Source organism: Cryptomeria japonica, chromosome 1, assembly GCF_030272615.1.
Source record: "Cryptomeria japonica chromosome 1, Sugi_1.0, whole genome shotgun sequence".
Lineage (NCBI taxonomy): Eukaryota > Viridiplantae > Streptophyta > Pinopsida > Cupressales > Cupressaceae > Cryptomeria > Cryptomeria japonica.
The window spans coordinates 1,738,243-1,764,169 of record NC_081405.1 but is presented as its reverse complement, the minus strand read 5'-3'; the positions used below and the strand labels follow the sequence as shown (position 1 = coordinate 1,764,169).

At 38.6% G+C, this 25,927-nt stretch overlaps 1 protein-coding gene across 4 annotated transcripts in view; it reads left to right on the top strand.

Annotated features, from left to right (window-relative positions):
- LOC131036640 (uncharacterized) overlaps positions 1 to 24,563 on the top strand; it is a 192,926-nt gene extending 168,363 nt beyond the window's left edge. For 3 of the 4 annotated variants that reach the window (XM_057968571.2, XM_057968570.2, XM_057968568.2), the window contains 2 exons: positions 1,367 to 2,042; positions 23,881 to 24,563. In XM_057968571.2, coding sequence (XP_057824554.2) covers positions 1,367 to 2,042; positions 23,881 to 24,093 — 889 coding nt within the window. In that variant the 3' untranslated portion in view covers positions 24,094 to 24,563. The remainder of the gene's footprint in view (positions 1 to 1,366; positions 2,043 to 23,880) is intronic. The other variant, XM_057968572.2, reaches the window with a different exon arrangement.
- Positions 24,564 to 25,927: the final 1,364 nt, after the last annotated feature.

The following is a 25,927-nucleotide window of genomic DNA, read 5'->3' as shown; positions in this document are numbered from 1 at the left end:
TTGATCGCACCCTTTGACTTATAATTACCAATCGGTGTGTACATTAATCAATAGCCTGATACAAATCAGGGTCTACGTAACTTATCATTTGACACCAATCGGTGTCTACGTAACTTGTTATTTAACATCAATCGGTGTCTACGTAACTTGTTATTTAACACCAATCGGTGTCTATGTAACTTGTTAACCAATACTAATTGGTGATCGCTTAAGTGATACCGAGCGGTGTATGCTTTGCCACCCGAAAGCAATTGGTTAATCCCGATAACCATCATTAGTTTATTGTCAATAAATCAACCAATATAAACCGGGATACTTGGTTAGCCCGATAATAATCGGTGATCACAGTTATAATGCAAACCGATATTAATCGGTATACTATGCTATGATATGATTATCGATAGTTTGAACATTGATCGAACTAAGTAGATTGAACATATACAAACGAAGAATGATCATCAAATGAAATAGCTTGAAGTTTTTCCTAATAGTTTATCGATAGGATAAATGATTGAATGAGAGACTTCATTTATCTCTCCTTCAATCATTTATCTTACCGAAGCTATCATGCATTAACAATAAGCTGCGTTTCAATAATTATCAGTCTTAGGTTGTGAAAAAGAGTTTTTTCCTCTTAGGACTGCGATTAGCAAGCCTTTTTATGAATTTTTGATGCAAAGATTATGAGCTATTGAGTTGTGTAGGAGAGCTTTATTATTACTGTTATATTGTGTGTTATTTGTTGTGTATTCTCAAGATATCATTTGGTTTATCAGCTGTTAGATTGTATTTTCAGTTTATGTTTTCCTCCTTACTCTTTCTCAACAAAAATCATTAAGTTTAGGTGATAACCAGTTAGAAAGAACCAGCTTGCTCTGGAGGTCCACTTCATTTTAGGTCATCCACAACCTTGAAGTGTTCCCATGTTTCGATAGTTTAATGAAGTTCACAGCTTTGGTGAGGGTGCAAGCTTTATTGATAACAGTATGTACAATGAAATATGGTACCATCATATTCCCTGATTGTGTTCTATATGTGCCTTGACTTGTTATAATGCTTTGAGTGATTTTTTATGCATTAGTGATAGTAGCTGAGTGAAAAATGCATTTACAAGGACATTCTTGTTCGAAATCTTTTTTGTGCTCATAAAACCTTGTTTCCTACTCTTAGTTCAATTCTTCCCATGTTGGCTTAACTATTATATTTACCCTTATTTGTAGATTTTTCACAATTTCTTTATAATCTTTTCTAAGTAAGAAAGGTAAATATTGCAAAGTTAGGATTTGCATGTTAATCAATTTTGTATTCCAAATTTTATTAGCAAGTAGAATGCACAGCAGTATGACATTGCCCTTTTTACTGACAGGTTAGTGGGAATGATGGGTGGCCGTATCTGGCTGGAAAGTGAACCTGGCAAGGGAAGTACCTTCTCTTTCATAGCTCGATTTGATAGAGGGGTAGAAATATCAAGCAGTAAGACTGATTGTAGAAGTGGATTTTGCATGACAGAAAATGAAGCAGATGCAGTTTCCCTCCACGAGGAGTGCGACTCTCAGAATGTTTTCTATGGTATGAAGAAGATGTATGTTGGAAATCAATGTACAATATCCAATGAGCCCTTACGCATTGCACATTCTTCATATAGCAATGGTACCATCCAGAGCTTAGAAGAAAACAGAGAGCTTTCAAGCAAATCTTCATCAGTTCTCAGTAAAGTTGAATGTGAGATTACCAAGGCCAAAGACATGGAGAACCATGACATGTCTAAATATAAGGGGGATTCATTAATAAATGGTGTTTCATATGCAAGAAGGAAACATGAAGATTCAGTGGCTTCTAGCGTGCCCAGTTTTGGTAATGAATCTCTTTTCAAAGGGCTGAAAGTTTTGCTTGCAGAGGATAATTTGGTAAACCAAAAAGTTGCATGTCAACAACTAAAAAAATTTGGTGCAGAAGTGGATGTTGTTGGTGATGGCCAGCAATGCATTAATGCTCTTCGAATAGATAGGGAAAATTATGACTTAATCCTTATGGATGTTCAGGTGTGTGTGTTCTTCAACCACTCTATTTTGATATGATGGAATTTGTTGACATTGTTGTTGTCTTTCTTTATCTATTTGGTATTTGTGTTATTTGTTTAGCCTTGTACCTCCCAATGGCGTCATTTGAAACAGTCTGAATTGTATAGCCTCATTGGCACTTCACAATTCTTTTTGTCTTTCAGATTAGATACCAACTCCCAAGTTCCTATAATTAAGTTTTACTCCACCATAGTTCTCTCTCCTGCACTCCTTTTATGATTGACATCTCATATTTGAGAGGCATAAGTGTCCATATACTTCACTATAACATAAAAATTGGCTATGGTGGACCATTTTTTAGACCCTTTTTCACTTCAATGTTGAATTTCCTTTTAGATTGAGCACAAACTTCCAAGTTGTTATCAATGATTTGGATTGCACTCAGGTCTTCTATAATTCCCTTGTGCCTTGAGGCATCATTTTAAGTTTGATAGTCAGAAGTAGAACCATCCACACCCTTCACAATAAGACCAACGTTGGCCCACTTATGACTTGGGTCATGTCAGCATCTGAAGCATCATCTACGTGATATCTAGGTTTATAAAGAATTGTCTTAGTCCACTTAGGATTATGAGCTTCCCTTCTGAAAGATGATTCAGGTCCACCATCAGAGAGAAGCTCATAGTCTTACTATTTATTATAAAAATCTGAACTAGATATAGAGGTAGTATCAATAGAAATAATACAGGAATTTTGAGATGTAGGCAAATTTGTAAGGACACAATCCTTAGACAAACAATTCCATATTGAGTTCAGAAATCCTTCAAAGATATCATCAGTCACGTTTTCTCTATCATTGTTAATTCAAAGTGTTGTAATTGTTTCACTACATTAATTCTTAATTTTGTCTTAATTTCCCACTCTGGGATTGTACCACTTCCCCAAATTTCCACAGATGAATCAGCTTCTTAACATACCTTATTCAATAACACATATCTGAAGATATCTGAAGATGAATCAGCTTCTTAACCATCCCATTACATGACAAAATATGACTAAGAGGAGTAATTTCAAGCATACTGCACTAGATTTCTCTAGAAACTAGTTGGATCAAATGCTTCAATCACTCACATTTCCTTGGCCACTCATGTTCTCAAGATCATCGTTGACTCTACCCACATGTGCTGGAATCTTCTGTCTTGTTTTGAGATTCAGCTTCAGGAGTGTAAGTTCCTATTATATCACCCAATGTGTCACACAGACTTGCCCCTGAATGTTGATTACTTTCTTTTGCAGTGTTGTCATTCCTTTATCAGTATGAAGAATCTATTCGTTACCAGGTCCAGGGTGCCTTTTCTAATAGTATCCATTTTTCCCAGTGATTTTCTTTTAGATTCTTCATTTAGACTTAGGTACCATTTGAGCATATTTGTCTGAGTCACTGCCTTCAGAGGTTGTGACAGATTAGTATGTATTGCTTGTTTCCATGTACTTCTTTTGCAGGTTAGTTGCTTTACCTTTTTCATGCCAATCCTTCGACTTCTTCACTGCATTACTAATGGCAACCATAACTCCTCTATTAGTTTCTTTTCACTTCTATGTTAGATTTACAATGAAACATTCAGAACATATTTCAATCAACCACCACCATGGAGAGTTTTCGTGGCAGCTATTGAGTATTACTTGTTTCCTTGCTCCTGCCATTTAGTCTTCTTTTGCAGTAGTAGCTTTACCTTTTACCTTCTGGTCTCCCAGCTCCTTCACTGTGCTAGGAAGTCACCTCTTCTTGGCATTTTCTTTAGAGTTGTTTAGTGTTCTGGGTCTCATAGCATTTAAACTTTTGTCCAACCTCAAGTGATCTCATTCCTTTCAGATGCTTTTGCAATTTTTCTTTTCATTAACTTTGCAGCAAGATATTTAAATTTATTTTTTAAAAAATTTGGTTTCAAGATGTAAACCCATTTGTGAGCCACATTGCATATACAACAGAAAGTCCATAACAACATCAAAAATCAGATGAAAACTACAAGAGTTTTTCATATGTTGTGCTGCTAACTCTTCCCTAAATTCCCCCCTCTGGGATTGTACCACTTGTAATAAGTAGCACTATTTTGCCTTTATATTTTTTTGTGTGTTTTAGAATGCCTTTGCAATGAATTTGAGTTGCCAAATAAAGTGCAGATAAATGGAATACTCAGATAATTAAAGAAACTCAAAAATACAAGTAGCTGAGAATTTCAGAAGTAATTTCTGATCTGATTTAACACAATTTATGAAATGTAAGAGCAACCCAGATCATAAAATGATATTTCATATCTAATTCCTACATACCCATTTGCTGATTTGGTGAAATAAAGATCTGCTACAGCAATGACCAGCAAATAAAATGTCCAAAAACCCTAGGTACTTCTTTAAATGTCTCTAAAATGGTATGGCTGGGCGTTGAACCGATTAACAGCAAATAATAAACACCAAAAATGCAGATTTAAACCCTCAAAGACCAATCTTCTACCATAAAATCTTCACGTCCAAGCTCTTGAAATGGTGCGGCTTGCATGAGGAAGTACAACCAACAATAAACAACAAAACCCTTCAAATCACCTTCCAAATCGACCTCTACCAATCGGATGTTCAATAAACTCTACAAAACTAAAATATAGATCTTCCCCAATGAGCATAGTTGTGACCTTTAAATGAAATCATCAAGCATTCTCTAGAATGTATCTCTCAACAAAGTAGAGAATATTGCCTGCAAGGGTTTTTGTTCTCAAAAACCAAAGATGAAGAAGCAATCTCCTCCAAACAAAAGCAATATCAAAATCCAAACTCAACATATCCCCAAATGAAAGCCCCAATCCCTCTTTTTTTTTTTGGCTTTTTGTCTGCTTTTTCAAGAAAACACTTTTTTTCTTTTTTGCTATCTTTTTGGGAATGTATTTTTTTCTTTTTCGTTGCTTTTTTGAAAAAACACTTTTTTGCTATTTTTCGGGAATGTTTTTTTTCTTTCTTTTATTTAATAAAAATCACTTCCCTTTTTAATCTCTCAATGTAGTATTAAATAATAAAGGCCCATCCATTAATATAAATCATCTTTAATTTAATAATTGGCCTTTGTAGTCCCTTCATTAAATAAATTAAAATAATGATAAAGATAAATCTTTAATTTAACTCTATTAACTTATCATTATTTAATTTAAAGTCCTTGGACTATATCAAAAGTCAAGATGATCATCAAAAGTGAACCCACTGACAATATTAAAAATAAAAAGCGTGCCAACTGACTATGTCAGTGCCCATAACTGACTTACTAAAAATAGTGTGGAAGAATTGAACTGAAAAGTGTAATGTCCCACCCTCTCTAGGACACTGAAATTTCTGAATAGTAGAAGAACACCTACTTGTTCTTTAATTAAATTAATAATACTATGTCTTTTCTTTAAATGTGATATTTCAGAGCTAGATACAAGTTGTAGAATGTAGTCAACATAAAATGCATATGGTTATATTTGATAATATTTGTTATTTGCCAATATATTAATTACTTATATTAAGTGGGTTGTCACTCTTGGGTAGTTATCTGTTGGTTGGTTGACGGTCGTGTTCCTCTCGGCAACCGTCGGGTTCTTTAAATATGTTGTGTACCCCAAGTAAGGTAGTACTGTATAGTCGGATCTATTGTAATCCTTGGCTGATCATCTTTGGTCTTCTTCTCTGTAATAATTGCATGTGCAAATAAAGATATATTTTACTGCCATGTCTGGAATGCATTGTCATGTACATTATTATTTCCTATATTTAATCTATTAGTTGTAGCGGTAAACATTTTGGCGTCATTGCCTTAAAAGAAATCGGGTCAGCCTACCCCATTATAGGTGAGAAGAGGCCACAGGGTGGTCAAGACCAAGCGATTAGGTGATTTGTTGACCCTCGATCGAAGGGAGCACAAGGACGAGTTGGAGCCTAGAAGTACCCGGAGTGTTGGGACGCTAGAGGTGGATGTGTAGAGGACGTGCGCGTGGCCGAGAGTGCAAGGAAAGCATCAGAATGTGGTGGTCGGAACAGTCCACCCAGGTCTAGCACACTCGGAAGTATTTGGAGTGTTGGGGACATTGAAGGTGGACGTGTAGAGGATGCTTACGTGGCCGAGTGCAAAAAAGCACCGGAACGTAGCGGTTGAAACAGTCCACCTAGGTCCGACACATAAGGCAAATACGCATGATACCTTTCGAGTGAAAACAATGATGAACACCCAGGAGAAGAAGAAACTCCTGAAGCTCATAGGGGATGGATTAGAGGACCTCATACGCCATTGAAAGACATGTATAACAATATGGGAGGCAAATGGCCAAGATGACAAGGAATACTGGTTGAAGGCATTTCCCACCACCCTTCCAGGGATTGCCATTGATTGGTACATAGACCTCAATGCTAAGCACAAGGCGGGATGGGCTGATCTAAAGAAGGCGTTCAAGGAGTTCAAACAATTGAGGGATGACATTGAGATTGTAGTAGAAATCTATAATTCCAAGCAGGGTAAAAATGAGAGTATATGCGCTTACAATCGTAGACTCAAAGAATTGTTGAACAAGATGGAGAACCAGCTAGCCAATGGGTTGAAGAAGAGGTGGTTCACTAAGGGATTGATACCCTCGCTGCACAAGAAGATGAAAGTAGTGCCTCTGTCCTCGTACGTTGATGATGACAATTGGGCAATGGACATTGAGAGTGAAAACAAAACCTCCTCCTAAGAGAAGAGGAAGATAGACGATGATGAGAGCACCAAAGGTAGCAGTGACGAAGAATCCAAAACCATACGAGCCCTTCGATGGGATATGTTGAGAATGATGAAAGAATTGAAGGGTGAGAAAGGAACCAATAAAGAAAGTAATGAACTATGGTGTATTGAATGCAAAATTGGGGGGCACATGAAAGGTAATTGTCTTAGAAATATTGTGAGATTTGCCAAGTGTTGGGGCATTCAATCAAGGAGTGCCCCTACCATTTGAAGATGAGAAGTACACAAGTATTATTCACATAGGGAGAGTCTAGCCCATCAAAAATCACAGAATGTATTGCCAAACGGACATGGAAATCAATGAGGGCGAAACCAAATACAGTACGACTCCAAAGGATGTCCTATCATACAGTGCCAACAATGTAGTGAATGGGGACACTTTGGGAGAGATTGCTAGAACAAGAAAGACAATGTACAATTATTGTGCAAATGGTGTGGACTAAGTGACCATGAAGACACCAACTGTGCAAAGAAGAAGGGTATCAATATGCTAGACGTGGAGGAACAAGAGGATGCAGTTTTGGCAATCACGAGAGCACAGAGGATGAAGGCAATGTACTCATATGCTTGTACGGAGAAGGAACGACTCTCAGAAGCCAAAGTTGAAGTAGAACATGTGTTGGTGAAGGAACGAGTAATATCCGATAGAACTGTAGGTACATCATTGCAGGAGTCAAAGAAGAACATAGTTTGGTAGGTGTTACAGACAATTATACCCATCAAGGTGGCAGACATTCAAACTATGCCGCAATTGAGAATGACAATTGCCAACACAATCAGTGACGACATAGTCATCCAAAAACAATGTAAGCCACAAGAAGAGGAATTGATGGAAAAACTACTAATCAAAGGGAATGAGGCTAGGGATCCAATGTTGCTGATGGTGAGCATCGACAGGAAGTCGGTTGTTGTCGAGATGGAAATAATGGGCCAAAAGTTGGCAAACACCATCGTCGACGGGGGCTCGGGAGTTAATGTGTTGTCAGAGGAAACTTGGAAATGTTTGGGAAAGCCGACACTCTGGTTGCCGACCTTCCACTTGGTAGGTGTCAACTAGTACGACATTGAGCCGTTGGGAACATTGATGGCACAAAAACTGATGATTGGGGGACACAACAATTTTTCTTGGACTTTGTAGTCATCTTGTTACAGAAGAAGGCGTACGATGCACTCCTCAGGAAGGGATGGTTGATTACTGCCAATGCGAATCATAACTGGAAGCGAAGCACACACTCGATCGAGAGTGACGAGAAGAATCAAGCGGTGAGTAAAGAACTGGCATCCTCTGACTTAGAGTCTGAGGGTGGAGAGTTACGTTTGGATGAAGGGAGGAAAGGCATGGAACCTAACGATGAAGGGATGCTCGAGCTGGAAGACTGCTCTGAAGATGAGACAAGTTCCCTAAATGGAGTATTTCACTAGTAGATGGAGGACTATGAAGTCTTCCACCCCGAGTGCAACATGCTACAGATTGGCCAAATCAAGGAAGTGCAAAATCCGTATGTGGGCCCTCATATGGGCCAAAGGAGTATTGGGGAACCCTATAGGATTGAGGAAAGGACCACACACGAGCTATGTACAAGAACTGTATGAAGAGGAGAAGTAAATTTGAAGGAACTGTACTGTTGTGCTTTGCACACACTCCCCGTCGCCGACAGGGTCCCCCTTTTGGTTTTCATCTAGCTCCCGTTGGGGCCCCCGGTGTGGGAAATTTTGATTTTGTTCACAAAGGAGATGCAGCAGTTAGGAATGTGAGGAGATGATCCTGCAAGAGAGTAAGTCCGCCTGCTTCCTTAGTCCTGAGGAGTTCACATCAAATGTTGAGCATGATCTTGTTCGTGAAGGGGAGATGATTGAGGAACCGTATGAAGTGATTGCAATTGTTGTCGAATTGACAACCCTCATTAGCAAGATTGAATGCCTGCCACCAAGATTTGCCTTTGCCCAAAATGGCAAGGTTTCATAATTTAAGATTCAAAATTCTCACAAAAGAGACTAATTTCGGCTAAGTAGGCCGAATTGCAAAAAGGAGATGTAAATTTGAAAATCGCCTAAGTACCCCGACTTGCAAAAAGGTGCATAAGTTTTGCAAAAGGCCTTTTAGGCCGAAAATCACTTAAATTTGCAAAAAGGACATTCAACCCGAAAATCGTGATAAGTCTCCTTTTTGACGTTATAACTTAAAAGTTTCAAAAAGGCCTTTTAGGCCGAAATCACAAAAGTGCAAAGAAGAGGCGTTTAACTATAAAACTTTGCAAAATGGTCTTTTAGGTCGAAATATCATAAGTCTCCTTCTACGCCAAAAATCACTTAAATTCTAACAAGGCAATCCCCCCGAAAAGTTTCCCTTTTTGCCTAAATTCAACTTAAGGTTTGCAAATTAACCTTTTAGGCCAAAATCATGTAATTATTAGTTAAGGCTTTATTCCATAAACTTTGCAAAATGGCCTTAAAGGCCGAAAACACCAAATTGCGAAAGTGAGAAGGAGAAGGCGTTTTAATTTAATATGCAAAGAGGCCTTTTAGGCCGAAATCGTTTCGAAGTCGCACACTGCTTCATTTCAAGCCGAAGAGTGAAAAGAGTAAGCTCGCGAAATGGTCATGTGGCCCGTAAATAGTAGAAGGGAGATGTAAGGAGTCGAAAACCTAAACTCGGTTTTTCTTTCACGTTTTCAAGAGGGCAGTTCACACAAGTCCTCCGTTAAAATTGCAAATCCTCCTGAATTCCTCTTTATGCCCGAGATTTGCAGTAGGGACTTTTATGCCGAAAATAAAAATAGAAGGCATTCACGTAAACAGGGAAGACAGCCCCAGTTTGCAAAGCTCGCGGTGTGTCCATTCTCGCAATTTGATTAAACAAGCCGAAGTTGGAAGAATCGTCAAAATCGCGCGAAGTCATTCCTGACTGAAATTCCATAAAGACGTTCAACCCAAATCCCCAAGGCTGCAGAAATAGCATTCACGCCGAAGTGGAAAAGAAGATCAAGGTCGCGCAAAACCCTTGTGTAGTCCGAAATTCAAGGCGGCCAATCAAACAATTCCTTGCATTTCTAGGTAAATTCAAATTTTCCCCTTTGAATGTTTGAATTGTTTCATTTTGTCAATGACCATGTTTCTTTTTACCTAGGGTGAAAATGTAAATCAAACCAAGTGTATTTTGAAGGTTCACCCCCATAAAGCGTCAGTGACCTACCAAATTAACCATTCAGCCAAACTTGAAACTTAGGCAAAATTTAAGAATCTTGGTCCAAAATTGTAAAAAACGCATAGCATCATCTTTTTGGTAATTTGTGCGCGAAATCATTTTTTAAACAATTAGCTTTCAATTATCAAAACATTCAAATGTTGAACCGCAAGCCAGAACGTTCATAACTTTCGGCCATTATCGATCAAAAGTAACATTTTGAAACCCATTCCAAGTAGCAATATTTAAATAAAACCAACCTGACTTTCAGCTTCAAATTGCATCTAGTTTTCGGATGATCGGGCTTGATTTATTGAAATGTCGTGTTTTAGCATATGTTCAAATTCCGATTTCCTCGTTGCTTGTCAATTTTAACGCTAACGCCGACCTCTGTTTTGGCTAACCTGTTTTTGTTGCTTTATCTCATCTTGTAATCCATGTCCGGTTGCGCAAGACAGATGCCTAAATCGGCGATTTAGTCCTCAAAGGCATCTGGCGCAACTGGAACGTCTCGGATTTCCAAAGCTGACATTCCCCGCAAGGTCGAAATGTCATGCCCCCTAACAAATGATCGAATAATGTATTAAAATATTAATTATATTATATAAATCTTTCCATCGTTTATATAAATAATTAATATTTCTTTAAAGGACATTATTTTCTATCTTTCTGATTAAGCACCGTAAATAGTGTATCTATTACGGGTTTTCTAACTGCTCGATGGAAATAAAAGGATGGATAGGAATCGAGATGAGGCAGGGCGGAAAAAGCATAATTGAAATAGAGATTGGATATCCGCGTGATATCAACTTGGTTGAATTATTCCTTTCGCTAGTTTTGCTGGCCTATTGGAACCATAAAGATAATGCAAGGAGAAGAATCATCGTGGGAGTATCGACGGAAGAATTGCAGAATCGTGTACCCTTTCATGTACATGTCTTTGGACCAAGTAAAGTGGTCTACAGGTTGGTAGCGGTGGAGTCAAGTTTGAACCGTAGATTACTTGCAGACCCCGTGCAGCTTGAACACGAAAGCAGTAACTAACCATTGGAGTAAACCCGATATCGGGCCTATGTGTTACAGAGGACTTTCTGATCGCATGAACCATCGAAGTATTCACGGGATATAGCGGGAGTATGGAGGCCAACGGCGTGTAATCTTTGCAGTGTTCAGTTTTCGTAGTAAATTCCGCACCACGCTTGAAGAGCTCTGGGTGACCACGGAGAGAACCAAAGGCAAGACATCTCCTTACCCTGTACACTCCGAGATCGTGGAAGAGAATCCCCAGCGCAGATAACATAACTAGAACCACCGTATTTGTCATTTGGTTGCGGATGTCGACGGGAGGAAACAGGCGTCATGAAATACTAGAAAAGCCAGAGTCCAATGTCATTTGATATGCAGAGGGAATCGAGCATAGTGAAATACTAAGGAAGACAGAGCCCAGGCCCGTATAATAAAGCTATATAAATCCAGATCAACGTTAAGTCAATCAAATAAGCCAGGTGCACTATTTCCTCAAAATTACTTCTGCTTCGTGTAAAAATGAATTGACTCCTTTCTGCAGTGTCTGATCCAGTTGTCAAAACTTAATGATAATTTTAAGAATCAATACAAACACTAAGAATCAATACAAACACCACCCAAGGAATGCTGTTTAATATGTTAATTTTTTTATTGGTTTTACTGCACCAACAAACTCCTACTGTGACCTAGTTTGTAAATTGATTACTAGCAAGTACCGAGTTAGGATTTTTACACGAAAAAATGAAGTACCAGTACCAAGGGGGAGGAGTTAGGGAGTTGAAGGTCCAGAGTGTGTGGGAGAACATAGGAGACACGAACCTGGGCCATATTGATATCCAGGATTTCAAGAACAGAGTGTACTCTCCAAATGCCTATGGCAAGCCCAGACGGATGATGGAGAGTGGTATTGCTCAGGCAGTTGGTTTCCCTTCGGCCGTGCAAGATTATGAATTAGTGGTTGAAGCTGCTAAACATTATCAGTCGGAAACCAGATTAGTGGTGCTAGAGGGGATGGTACTAGCTGACTTCACGCTTGAAGCCCTTGGGGAAACATTTGATATCCCATTTCCAGATAATCCCATTGCCACAACTATTGATGAGGCTCAGGTCGTTTATGATATGAATCCTGCTAAGTGCAAAACATTGATAAACGAAGAATGGTTCAAAGAGACAAGACCCCCAAGCATTAGAATCGGTAAAAAGACCCCCAGAAGCGATTTTTATGAGTATGGTGATATGGTTACCTTATTCAACCGGGTCATGGGACTTCCTCAATCCAATCTTTTTGAGGAATAGCTGTTCTACTTCACTGAGCAAGTCTTTGCTGGGAAGTCTATGTTCGACTGGGCTCAGATCATCAGCGACGATATCCATACACAGCTAGTTGAGCTTGAAGAAAGAAAGTACTTTGCCATGACTTCCTACTTGGTCTACATGTTTGCCCGACACCAACCGCTGACGGGGTTAATTAAGAAAGGTGAGATCGGGAATGGGCTGAACCAGGTGAAGGTATACAACTGCTACCCTCAGCTACATTACCATGACATTTCCTAAAGAGAAAAGAATAACATTGCATACACAATTGGTCAGTATGAGCGTGTTAATGATACCTTTACAATGCGCCTAGTTAGATTAATGCAAGGAGGATTGCATATAAGGCTCTCAAAGCAGGCTATCACTCCGATCTGGAAATACGGTGCGTGGTTCATCCCGTTTCCCAGGTTCACTTACATCAAAATAGTAGGCTTTGAGGGAACACCATTCCGGCTTCCGCGCTATCCATCATACAAGGTAGTCCTCATGGAAGTAGCAAGACAGGCACACCCAACAGGCAACCTACTCAGAGATAAAAAGCAATCCGGGTTCACCTTCCCCATGACTTTGGGTACTCTTGATGCGCACTTCAAAAATTCGGTACAAGCTGAAGAGTCATTTGCTGAATTTACATCTTATTGCTTACAGGAGGAAATTCTTTGATCATGATAATTTGGCAAAAAGGGCCTACGACAAGCACTATAGGGCCAAGGCATTGATAGAGGATTATTGGAGCAATTGTTTTGATGACTTTGAAGTCCATTGGCGTGAATATTCTAGGTTGAGTGTTCAACAAATGCGGCTTTGAGTACTACTAGGTCCCAGATCAGGTGACGGACTATGGAAATTGCTTGCAAGTCTGAGAATTTGAAGCGGTCAAGAACCTCTCGCCAGCCATTGATTGGACTCAGGACCCAATCACAGATTTTGAGGTAGTTATGGAAGCTCCAAGAAGGTACAACGATAACTGGTTATCCCAACAAATTGAGAGACTGACCCATGAGGGGACCCAATTTACATACAATTTAATGGGCAGTCTCGATTCCTACTCTTCAGAGGACAAAGGAACCTCAAACGTCCCAAAGGAAGAGGTTGAGAAACCTGAAAAGAAGAGAAAGAAAACAAGGGCCAATAGAGGGACTCGAACATCAAAAAGAACAAGGAGAGAAAAGATCCCAATCAGGATGCCAAAGGTTACTTCATCATCTCGGGACCCCAGTTCAGAGGATGATGTGGTTGAACTTGATTACATACCCGCTCCACCTTCACAAAGTGATCCTGCTGCATTTGAGGCAAATAATCCTCAAACACAAAATAAGCAAGAAGCAGGTACGAGGATCCTTGGCTTGGATGAAATTGGAAATTAGGTTGAGGAGGGAGAGATTGCACCTGATCAAGGGACTGGTAAGCATGAGCTCACGCGAGAAAGTAGGCATGAGTTGCAACTGAATAGCGGCAACAAAGATGACACCACTAGGGGATGAGACTCAAGAACCCAGCAAAACTGAAGAGCAACCATTACAAGAGGATACCCAACAGTTGTTTAGCGAGGTAGGAGAGAACTCAGCCATGAGTAAGGGATTGGATACTACACCCATTCCTCCTATGCCCGATCAATTACAGATATGCAGCAAGTCAGCTGAAACCTCCAAAGAGCGGAGTGAGGATCTGGCAATTACATTAGGACAGACCATCCCTCAGGACTAGCTAATTGCTCGTGCACAGCGGAAAGCAGCTATCAAACCACCAATTAACCTGGAGGATATTTTCTCTCAAATAGGAGAAATAAAATCCAAAGGTAGGAAAAAGCCGAGGACTTACTCCAGGATTACCCAAGATGAGCAAAGGAACCACATGATTCATATTGCTACCCCACCTGCAGATAAACCAATAGATTAGATTGCAATGGCTTATTACAATGTCACGACCATTCGAATAGGGCGAGCCACCAAAGAGCAGGAGAGGGAAGAATTCGAGATTCTATGTAGAATATGCTCAGATAGCTCGATGAAATGACCGTTGAGAGAGATATGTACCGGGCTCGTGCTGAGCAAGCTGAAGGGTACATAGATCACCTATTGAGGCCGCTGCAGCATGCCCCTAAATCCCATGTTCCCCCATTGGTGTTAGCACAGAAGACCACAGCTGAATTTGACGGAGTACGTGATACCGCCAAGGCCGTGAGGGAATGGATTCAGGGCATTAAGGAAAAGGGAGAGCAAATCTTCAAAGATGTGCGAGAAATGGTTCTCCATAGGGATTCCACTCTTATCAAAATGTGTAAGTTGAGGAAAGAATGTTATAATGCTTATGAGGCAATTGCCAAAGCATTACCCCTCATAAGGGCTCTATTTTGGACTTGCACTCAAATCCCCACACTTGATATTATCCTAGATCCCTATCATGTCAATTCCTTCAAAGAATGGTATTGGATTCTCAGCATGAAGAACGACATGAAGGATAATATCAACAAAATGCAAGATAAGTGCGATGACCGTTTGTCAAACGTGAAGGATATTGGTGAAAGGATCCACAGATCAATGGTCTCTGGCTAGAGTAGTATGATAGATAATGAGGTACAACCACAATGGGAAGATAGACTGAAAACCAAAGTCACCTACTCTATGGAGGACCTGGAATTTGCGAGTGGGATACGGGCAAATATATTGTGTTTTGAGGATCATAAATTATATTGGAGAGAAGAGTTGGAGAATGTAGGTAGTCTCCTAGAGGGTATTCAGTATAAAATGTTTACTCCTCCTTTGCCTCTAGCAACCAAACTGTTCGAGTTGTGCCTAAGATTCCAGGACTACGTTCGGGTAGAACGTGCAACGGATCGGGATATTTGGGGAGAATACTTGCACGGCGAGGTCGAATTTGTGGAAAAAGAGTCAACCTCAGGGAAGGGAAAAGTGCTTTCCTGAAAATATATGTTTCTTTTAAATCTTAAGTGCACTTTTTCAAACATAAAGTTTCTTTCCCAACTGCCAAAGTTATTGGAAATTTCGAGCTTCGTGCAAGTGCACTTTTTGGAGCAGCTTTATGTTTGGTAGTTATTAGTTACTTTATGGTTGGTGTTGATATTTTTGCTTCCCATTTATGGGTATGGACAGCCTTGTTTAGGGGATGAATCTGGCCCACTTGTCGAAGTTTAATCTTGGCCATCCATCCATTTTGAGAACTCTATATAAAGGAGTTAGTTTCTCCTTTATTTTAGGCAGAAAGTTAAAGATTGTTGCAAAACTCTAGCAAAATATATACAGATTTTAATGGATGTTAAAGCTGTGTCATTTTTATTGTGAGTGCATGGTCCTCTTCTCCACCTCTTTTAAATTTCTGCAGCTGTATTTAATTTTCAGACAATTTGGTTTTACATATATTTGATGGAAATCTTGGTTCATACCATTAGGAAATAATTGACTATTATTCCCTCTGCATGGTTAGTCTAAGCCCAATTTTATGCTAAGTTCAATTGTTAAATTTGAATGAATGGGTGTAAGAGTCCAACATTTGTATTCTGCAACTTGAAAATTCAAAGTTCCTAGATGATTGCGCTAGTTTTTACCTAGTTGTCCTCGTTTGTTGGCAAAGTAATTTTTGGTTATTTTAAGATTTTCGTCTATGTGTTTCAATATGTTGTCTTAGTTAAGTCAGCTAGCTATTCTTATTACTCTCTATCCTCATCCCCCTTTTTTCCTTTTTTTTAAAAAAAACCCACAAAGTCAAGCTAAAGTAGCATCATGATTAAAGCAAATCAAATGAAATAAGATTGTAAGATTTTAGGGAACCTGTGCAAAACCAATTCCATCTAACCGTAAGTCCCCTTTGTGTTTCGAGCAAAACACATCAACTGTTGAGCTATCCTGCAGTCAAGACCTGACAACCGAAACCTTGAGGTCATCCCCCATTGATCTATTTAAAACAGCATTAGGGATTTCCTTATCTCAAGAGAGGATAGGATACTTAGCATTCTATTCTGTGTTGGCAGGATGAAGTCGTAGTTCTGTGATTTTAGCCACGTCAACACGTACAAGTTGAAGTTGGACGCTATAGACATTGGGAGGTAAGTTTGAACACACAAGACAAGCTATCTGGAGAGAGAAAGTGCCTACATGGAGAATGGCCAAAAGTTGGAAGTCTATATGATCAAGAGGTGGAATTCTATACAGACAACAGCGTAGGAATGCATACGGTGCACGGACTAAGGTCGAAGGGGTTGGAAATTCGCAATGTAACCATAATCCGTACAGTGAACATAGTGAAGGGAGTCTTTGAAATCCGTACGGTGAAGGGAGTCTCCAACCATACAAATCATGACCATACTCACGCCACAAGCTGTACACTGTATGATAGAGAAGGAGCATGAAGCAAGGCAAAGTGTATGGGTGAAAATCGTATGAGTGAATCAACATATCATATGGGTGGAGAAGCAAGTCATACAATTTCTCACCCACAGAGACCCGTACGAGGAGGGAGATAAACCGTAGGAAGCACAAGGGAATCCATATGTGGTGAAGACTCGGCCGTATGTGGAAGCAATAGGTTTGTACGGGTTGCACTCAGGTCCGTACATGGTGAAGACTCGACACAGGTCCGTACGTGCTGAAGACTCAACATAGTGAAATGCATGAAGGGAAGTTTGCTAGGATACTGTACGGGGAAGAGAGGGACACACCATGCGGGTATCACCATCCATACACTGTAGGACCGAGAGAGGAAGCAAATCTGTACGCCCAAGAGGTCGCCAAGCCGTACATAAATATACGGTACAAACTAAAACACCATACCAAAAAACAAGTTGAAGAGTTCATACGCTGGAGTCTAGTACAACCTTTACTGTATGTGAGAAAGTGTTACACATCATATATGGAGATGCCACCTAGGCCGTATGGGATAGACCCCACCAAACAACACGTGGTCCCAATTTTTGGTTCGTACACCGTACAGTCGTCTCAGTGCCATCCTTTCATTCGTCTTTAGCACATAGTGGACCGATGTGTCGTCTTGGAATCTTACTGGAGAGTACGACTTGAACATAATTTTGATATGAAATGGCTATTTTTTGGCTTCATCAACAATGTTTTTGGTGTCTTAAAAGATCAAAAAAATCATGTGCGCCATGGAGTTCCGTGTGGTTTTAAAGGTTGTAATTTGATTTGGCAGGTACACAAGTTGGGGTTGTCCAGTAACAAGTATTTGCCTACACTTATCATTAGTCTTTCCAAATATTACTTGATGTTTGCTTGTCATCTGGAAGACATCATTTTCTTTTGGGGGTGATGATGTAGTTGGCATAAAATGTCTATGGTTATATTTGATAATATTTGTTATCTGCCAATGTATTAATCAATTATGCTATGTGGGTTGTCACTCTTGGGTAGTTATGTGTCGGTTGGTTGACGATTGTGTTCCTCTCGACAACCGTTGGGTTCTTTAAATATGTTGTGTACCGACAAGGAAGGTAGTAAGGTATAGTCAAATCTATTGTAATCCTTGGCCGACCATCTCTACTCTTCTTCTCTATAATAATTGCATGTGCAAATAAAGATATATTTTACTGCCGTGTCTAGTATGCATTGTCATGTACATTATTATTTCCTATATTTAATTTATCAGTTGTAGTGGTAAACACAGAAGATGTAGTTGTTTTTAGTTTGAAGCTTTTGAAAGAAATGAAACAAATACCTTCTTGTACGAACAAGTAGTAGTTTAAAAACTGATTTGAAATCACATTTAAGTTCAATACTTATATCAATATTCTATTGAAAAGGAATACATCAATCTCCTGATAATAGTTCTATTACGAACAAGTGAAGTCCTTTAATCCACTACAAACATACCCGGTGGTTTGAGGAGGAGAAATTGAACTCTTTGATGAAACACACAACTAAGCAGCTCACTCAAAAAACTAGCCCACAGATATCAAAAATTTGATCCTTTCCACTCCAGATTGTTGTCACAAGGTAGTCAACTAGGGGCAATGGTGTTGCAGTGCATAATTGGTAGTCATCCCTTGAGTTGGGATTGTTTGTGAACTCCAAAATCTTCAGTCAATACGACCGGATATAAGTTTGATTTAATCGTTTTCAAACCCTTTTTAACTGTTGCAATCCTCGTGGATTGTACTGATGTGTTGGAGATGAGAGTACGATGAGGGACAACCACCAAGAGCAAAGTTTGTGACAAAGATAACCAGCAAAAGAGTTATAAAGGAGGCTGGTATTGACGTGGCTAAAATTGTATTGCTACAACTCTATCCGGCCAATGCAGAATAGAATGTTCTCGCTGAGTATCCTATCCTCTCGTGTAAGGAATCCCTAATGCTGTTTTAGTTGATCAATGGGGACGACCTCAAGGTTCCAAATGTCAAGTCATGACTGTGGGATAACTAAACGGTTGATGTGTTTTGTTGGGAACACAACGGGCCTTACGTTTACAACAAGTTGGTCTGCATCTAAAATGATGTTGCGTTTCTCAAGCTGGGGAATAAAAGAAAAGGAGAAGGGTTAAGAGACCTAAAATTAACAATACTGGTATGCGAGTAGACGGATTCGACATAACCAATCCCTGCTTGGCCATAATAACTCACAACCTCACAAGAACAGTGCAATCTTCAAGGGGACTTAAAATATTTAGAATATTTTCAGACTGCAGGTGCATGCCCAAACAACCAATTCTGGTGTAACTCAGACAGACACCTGGAATTGAACTAAGCACGATTTTAAAGGCTCGTACTAACCATACAAAGGGATACACAATCAGTATATCCCCATGATATGAACCTGAATCCATCAAATACCTGCACACCAGAAGGATCTATCTAAACCTACTGAAGGAAACCATGCAAACAAAATAAAACCAAGATGATAAACACTAAATCAATGTCCATATATTGATTTCAGCTGCTATTCCAACAATTTCTGCAGCAGTTCTACTCTATTCCTAACTACTAAAATCTAACTTTCTACAAAAACTCTAACCTATTCTAACTCTAAAAAATCTAACCCTTTACAATGAGAGGCAACTTGCCTTTTATAGATTTTACAATTTGAATCGAGGGTCAAGATTGATAGCATCCAAGGGCCTAGATCTGCCTTCTAGAACTTGGCAGCCTTAACTCATGCCCATTCAATCCTCAGTTATCCTCCCAACCATATTATCAACTACCTACAACTATTTGGCATCAATTCGGTCAACCTGATAGTTGGAAATAACTGACGTGTGTCCCGTCACTTTAAATCACATTAGGTGGGGCCCACAGGTAGTCATGTACATTAAACAACTTCAGTTTTCAAACTGATCTGGAATTAGGTCCAACTGTGTGTTTTTGAGAATGCATATTTATAGCATTCTAAGTTCTTTGTCTTCGGTCTGGCTGGTGGACTTCAACTTTTGGTCTGGTGATGCCACGCTTCCCCATACTTCGTTTCATGCTTTGTGGTGCATTCTTCATTGGCAATGCTTGGGGCTGTCGCCTTGGTCCTGCGCTCCTACATTTTCACTTCCCGACGTCGATTGTGATCTGCAAACAATCAATTTTGACCTGAATCAATCATTTTGAAAAATTAAATAAATTAATTTAACAAATATTAAATCCACTTTAGGCAACATTGGGCTCTGTTGTTTAAACGCCCATCCTCCGATAGTGAAATTCGGCCATTTAGGAAAAATGGGAACTTTCATTTTGACTAAGTGAATTCGACTTTGTAACCTTTGAAATGCACTTTACCACTTGTTGGAGAAAACTCGGCTTTATAGCCAGATTGCGAGATTTAAAAAAAATGTCCCCTCTTTGATTTAAATGAAATTTGGGCCTTTACAATTAGAATGCCAAACTTTTGTTTCAAACGCCCTCCATTCTTAATACAAAATTCAGACTCTTTTGGGTATTTGGGGCGATTTTAGGCCTTTAAGTTTAAATGCCTAGTCCTTCAAAACTTTGGGTACTTTGATTTGAAATGGCAAATTCGCTCTTTCTGTAATGCCCCTATCATTTTGTTATTTGAACAAAACTTGGGCCTTTTGCTCCTTTTGTGTGATTTCACTTTAACGCCTAACTTGCTTGTTTAACGAAATTCAGCCATTTAGGAGGTTTTGTGCAATTTTGAACTTGCTGTTTCAACAACCTTTATGAATTTCGGGTCTTTAGGTCAAAATGTGAGATTTCGGACCTAATTGGTGAAATGCACGATTTTGTGTTTAGACGCCCCTTTGAAGACTTTCGGGCTATTTTAGCTATTTTGCATGACTTTTTCACCTATTGCATCCTTAAGTTAAAATCCCCCCTTGATGAATGGAAATCGGTCATTTGATATGAATTGTACGCCTTTTGAAGCTTTTGTTTTTCAGCCAAATAAAGCCTTTTTGTGCGATTTTGACTTTGGGCGACTTCTTTCAAAACATGTCAAAATGTCGACTCCTTTAGAATTTCGGGATTTTGGGGGTGAATTGTGTGATTTTAAACTTAAGTTGTTTCCTTTTCAAATTTGGGCCTTTGAAGAAGATTTCTGTGACTTCATTTCACGAAACCATGGCCATTTGATTTTCGGTTTTCTTTTGGTTTAAAATTCAGCCATTTAGAGCAGAATGTGCGATTTTAAATTATGCATTAGTAATTTCAAAATTTTGGCCATTTTGACCAAACCGCATGATTTTGTGTTTTAGGAAACTCGGGCATTCAAGGGAAGAAATTCGTGATTTTGTTTTGACTTAACATGCTCGATGCCCTTCCTATAATTCGCACTCATTGCTAATCACGCGACCTTGGTTATGCCTCCCAACTCAGCATACTGAAACAAAAATTGCAATTTTCTCCAAGTTTCTAAACTTGCGATTTTGCTTCGAATGGCTCTGAAACTCGGGTTTTCAAATGATTCGCGCGATTTTGCACTTAAAGCGACCTCGCATTTGATGGTTTTCGGCCTGAGAAGGGTATTTGTGAAATTCGGTCACTTCAAACATCCTTTACCCAGCGATTTCGGGTTTCTTGCTCAAAATGAGCGAACTTTGATTGTTGTCTAAAAAAACACCCTATCTCTTGCTTCGGGCAGATAGTAAAAAATGAGAGAACTTTCTTTTTAGTTCGAATGCCTCTCCCTACATTAAGTTCGGGGATTCTCAATTAAGAAAGTGATTTTGGTTAGGGGGGGCGGGGGATAATGAAATGACAGAGCCTGCCATCTCCCTCTCAGTTGGGCAACGGGGGTTCCTGTCATAGACCCTAAAATCCTAAAAATCCTTCCCACTTGCATTTTCCTACAAACCCACTTGCATGCTTAAACCTCTTCTAAATTCTTCTAATCCTTTCCAACTTAGCCTAGTCTCCCTCCTAATCATTTGCACATTCCTTAAGAAGGGGTCACTTCTCAAAAACGTGCAAAGTCTTCAATAACCATTAAAGGCCTTATCCCTTCTACAAAATAACCTCCAAAGTCTTCTCAAACCATTAATGGTTAACCCACTTGTAACCCTTGGTTAGAGACTTTCTCTGTAACTCAACCATCCATTTAACTCATGGGTCTCTTCAAGAATTCATTGCTTTGACCATGGTTATTCTTTAACCCTTGCACTTTGGATAAAAGAATTATCCATTAACTCAACCCTAAACAAACCCCCTAGGGTAACCCTCATGTCTCTTTAGGCATTTGATGTCTCTTCTCTTTACTCTCAAGCCTCCTCATGGTGACACTTGTAAACATGGGATTGGGTTGAAAGTATCACATGGATTGAGGATCATGCAATCCTAGCCCTTGTTAAGATAATTCAATCTTAACCATCCAATTCCCTATTTCTTCTACTCACTTCTTCATTGTGAGGGATCACCAAGTCTTAGTCTTAGAATCCAGATTTTGCCTCTCTTTGTATCAATCATAACCTTAAGCATTTAGAAGCATTTTTATTATTATCATAGTATATATCATGTAAGCATAGCATAATATCAATATCATAACATGTTTAGTTTCTTTATCATAGCATAATATTCATCATAGCTAGCTTTGTTATAATCTTATAGATCTAGAATGCATTGCATATAGATCATTTTCATCACATATCACTCGTTTTTGGAGTTCTCATTCTAACGGTCAATTGCTCAATGATCTAAGAGCAACCATTGACTTCAGGAATTCTTGGAGATAGAGAACAATGGGACGGCTTGGAAGGATTGCTTATTTAACTTGTTTTATCTATTAGATCCTTTACATATAATATTTCATTGGTATGCTTGTTATTCTGCTCTTAATTGACTAACACCATTTTTCAGGTATAGTCATAAAAAAATATCAAAACAAATTTTCTTAACTGTTTCTTGAATACTTGATTCATACAACTCTGAAAAGTGACTAGAGCATTCGTCAATCCAAAGGGCATTACCAAAAACTCAAAATGCCCAAATGACACCTAAAAGCAGTCATCTCAATATCGTCTTTCCCCATTGTTCTCTCTTATGATAGATCGATGTTCCTTTTTGAAAATGATTGCTTGATGCCCTTTTTGCAGACCAGACTGTCTTATATTTGAGATCCTTTTCGTGATCTCTTCTTCCTGTATGCAGATTATGTGTATTCTAATTTCTGTTCTGATTGTCCTGCTAATTCTGCTTTAGTTCATCTGCTCTAAATTAAATTAATTCTCCTTTCTTGCTTCCTTTTTCAACTCCTCCTTATCTTCAATATGTACCTCTTACAAGGGAGGCGATCCTTCACCATAGTTGGCCTTATTGTATACATTTATTTTTAACTCTCCTTATCATGGTCAGCCTTAATTTTTAGTGAACCTTTCTTCTATATTGTTGCATTTGACTTATAAAGACCCTAGGCCAGCTCCTTAAGGGAATTAATCTGGGGGGCCTCCTTTATTGAAATGCAATTATTTTATTTTTATTTTGTCTTCTTTCTTTGTCTGCCCTGCTCACCAGAGTTTATGGCTGCGACCTAATTTATACGTCTGCGATTTCCCTTGTTGATGGGGACATGACAGAGAGGAACACATTTTAATAGTGTGGAAGATAGGCTAGCACATACCCTCAAATTATTTTTGGGAAGCTAGCACATCCTCATTAAATCTAATAAAAACATCTGCTTTTCCAACCAGCATCTTGACCATGAGGATTTCTCACAATGAAACACCTTTTTGAAAGACTATTAGTTAAAATTTCAGCCTCTACGGCCTCATGCATTATAGCATGTGCGATTGAGTCTTCTCTACCTGATGAAATGCAAATCTTGGGGAGCATCTTATGTAGATTCATTGTTCTCATTGTGTTTTTGTTCTGAATGTAATTCTTATAAAATCATTATCCCTTTTTTTCCATTATAATTAGACACATTGAACATAGTACCTTTTAAATTATGATGTGAAGCCAAGACCTATGAAAATACTAGAAAGGCCACATGATTTGCTCTTCGACACAAATAGGTGTTTATAGTTTAATAACATTGACTTTCAAGCAGTGCATTTTATTATTTATACTTATTTATTTACTTATATAGAAAACTGGATTTTGTTGGCTAACATATTGCTTTGAGCATTCTATATTTTAGATGCCAGTATTGGATGGATTGCAAGCGACAAAACTTATCAGAGAAAATGAAAAAGAGCTTGGTTGCCCACACAAACCTATCATAGGACTTACTGCCCATGCTATCCAGGGTTACAAGGACAAGTGCATTGAAGCAGGAATGGATGCCTATACATGCAAACCTTTCCATATTAAGCAACTTATTGAAGTAATCCAGAGAGTGATGGAACATTAAACAGGAGGGAAACTGCTGGAGGTGAGGAAGAAATCTCGTTGCCTGCTTGAAATAATTTAAGAGAATGTTCATTCAAATAGTAATTTCCAGGAAACTAATCAATCGTAGGCCTCTTAGTGAGGAAAATGCAGTGACTCCTATTTTTATGAGTTGATTTTTACCATATAGCCTTATTTGTATGGCATTCTTCTTGTAGCATTTTTTTCTCTCTAGAGGACAACTGAAGGTATAAATTATTTTTGCAGAGATCATGATAACTTAAAGAGAGCTGTCTTAATTATCTTTTCACCCGAAGCAATTTCAGTTTTTTTTTGTAAAATTTTGGTTCCTCTGCAATGTGTAAGATTGCCATTGCCAAAGATTGAATCTGTAGCATTGCTTAAGATCTATATCCAGTTCACGGTTACAAAATTCAAATTCTGTTTTAGTTCTATACATTTAACTTCCATCAACAAAAGGTTTTGGTTCTATTTTGAAATTGAATTACATATGCTTGCAGTGTTTCAATTTTTTATGAAGCAGCAAGCTCATTACAAAGGAATCATTCTGTATATTCCGAGAAGTTTGAGAAGCCAACACACACAAAGCATCTTACTAAAAATATATGTGCTCAATTTTGCTAGTTGCTATATGTTTTGAGGATCACTGGGGATGAGTATGGAGTACAAAAGTCATTTTCTAATTGGTAAAATTACAATACATTTTCTTTTGGTTTGTAGAAAATAACAAAAAGATAGGAGCAGCACAGAAGCTGCACTAGATTACTCCGTACCTGTTTGCTTCAAAATGCAAGCTACACCAAGCCAAGACACAGGCAGATTAGCGTCTCTCTTATTATTTCAGGGTTGTTGCTTATCCAACCAGTCATCTTCAAGCTCCTAAATTGACATTAGAATAAATTCCAGAAACTATTTTTTCTTCCATGTTACACAAGATCCTCTTCCTACACCCTTGGCACTCTTGCTTTTGATATTGGTGGCACCATGTCATGATTGCAAACCCGAAAGAAAAGATTGGGTCTGAGGTGATCTGATATTTAATTATATATGCTCTGGAATTTTGTGTGAACACACCAAATTGTCATGGACAGCTTGTGTTGGTGACAAAAGGCCATTGCAATAAAAAGAATTATTACTTGAAAGGAAAATAAACTTTTCTTAGTCTAGGCTTATCGAATAAAATGCATAAACATAAGCATAATGAACCTGGACTTTAATTATTTGCTGAGAACTTTAATATTGAGTTTGGTAATTGGAAAATATGGGAATTTAAATTTAAAACAAGTGTACTTAGCTCAATAATCGATGAATGCACAAAGACTGATGAAGATTTGAATCCAATAAACCTCTAGATTGGAAACAATAGGTGACGGACTAGTAATTGCCTTGGGCACAATTTTTTTTTTGACTTCATGGAGTGACAAGTTTTGACAGTTTGAGACTAATCTGCAACTGCAAATTTGTCTTGTGTTATCTCGTCTATTTTTTTGATCACCTTTGACTTCTTTGTGTTTTCTAAATTGTTTGGATACTTGGCATTATCTAGAAATATCTTGAGGATTTTTTATTAGTCATAGGGAGTCATGTTCTCCCCAATCAACAGATTGAAACTGAACAACAATAAAAGAAACAATAATATTCAGTCATGCAAGTGCTTCTAGAATAATTCTACAGAACTGTATTTATTTTAGAGCGCAATTGAAGTGTCTAATGCAAATTTTTTCTCATGATCGCATTCACTAAATGAATCATTGAATGCCTTTAAACACATGGGCATAGTCATAGCAGGAAAAATCATTTGGGAAAAAATTGGCAAACCAAAAGTATAAATTCTT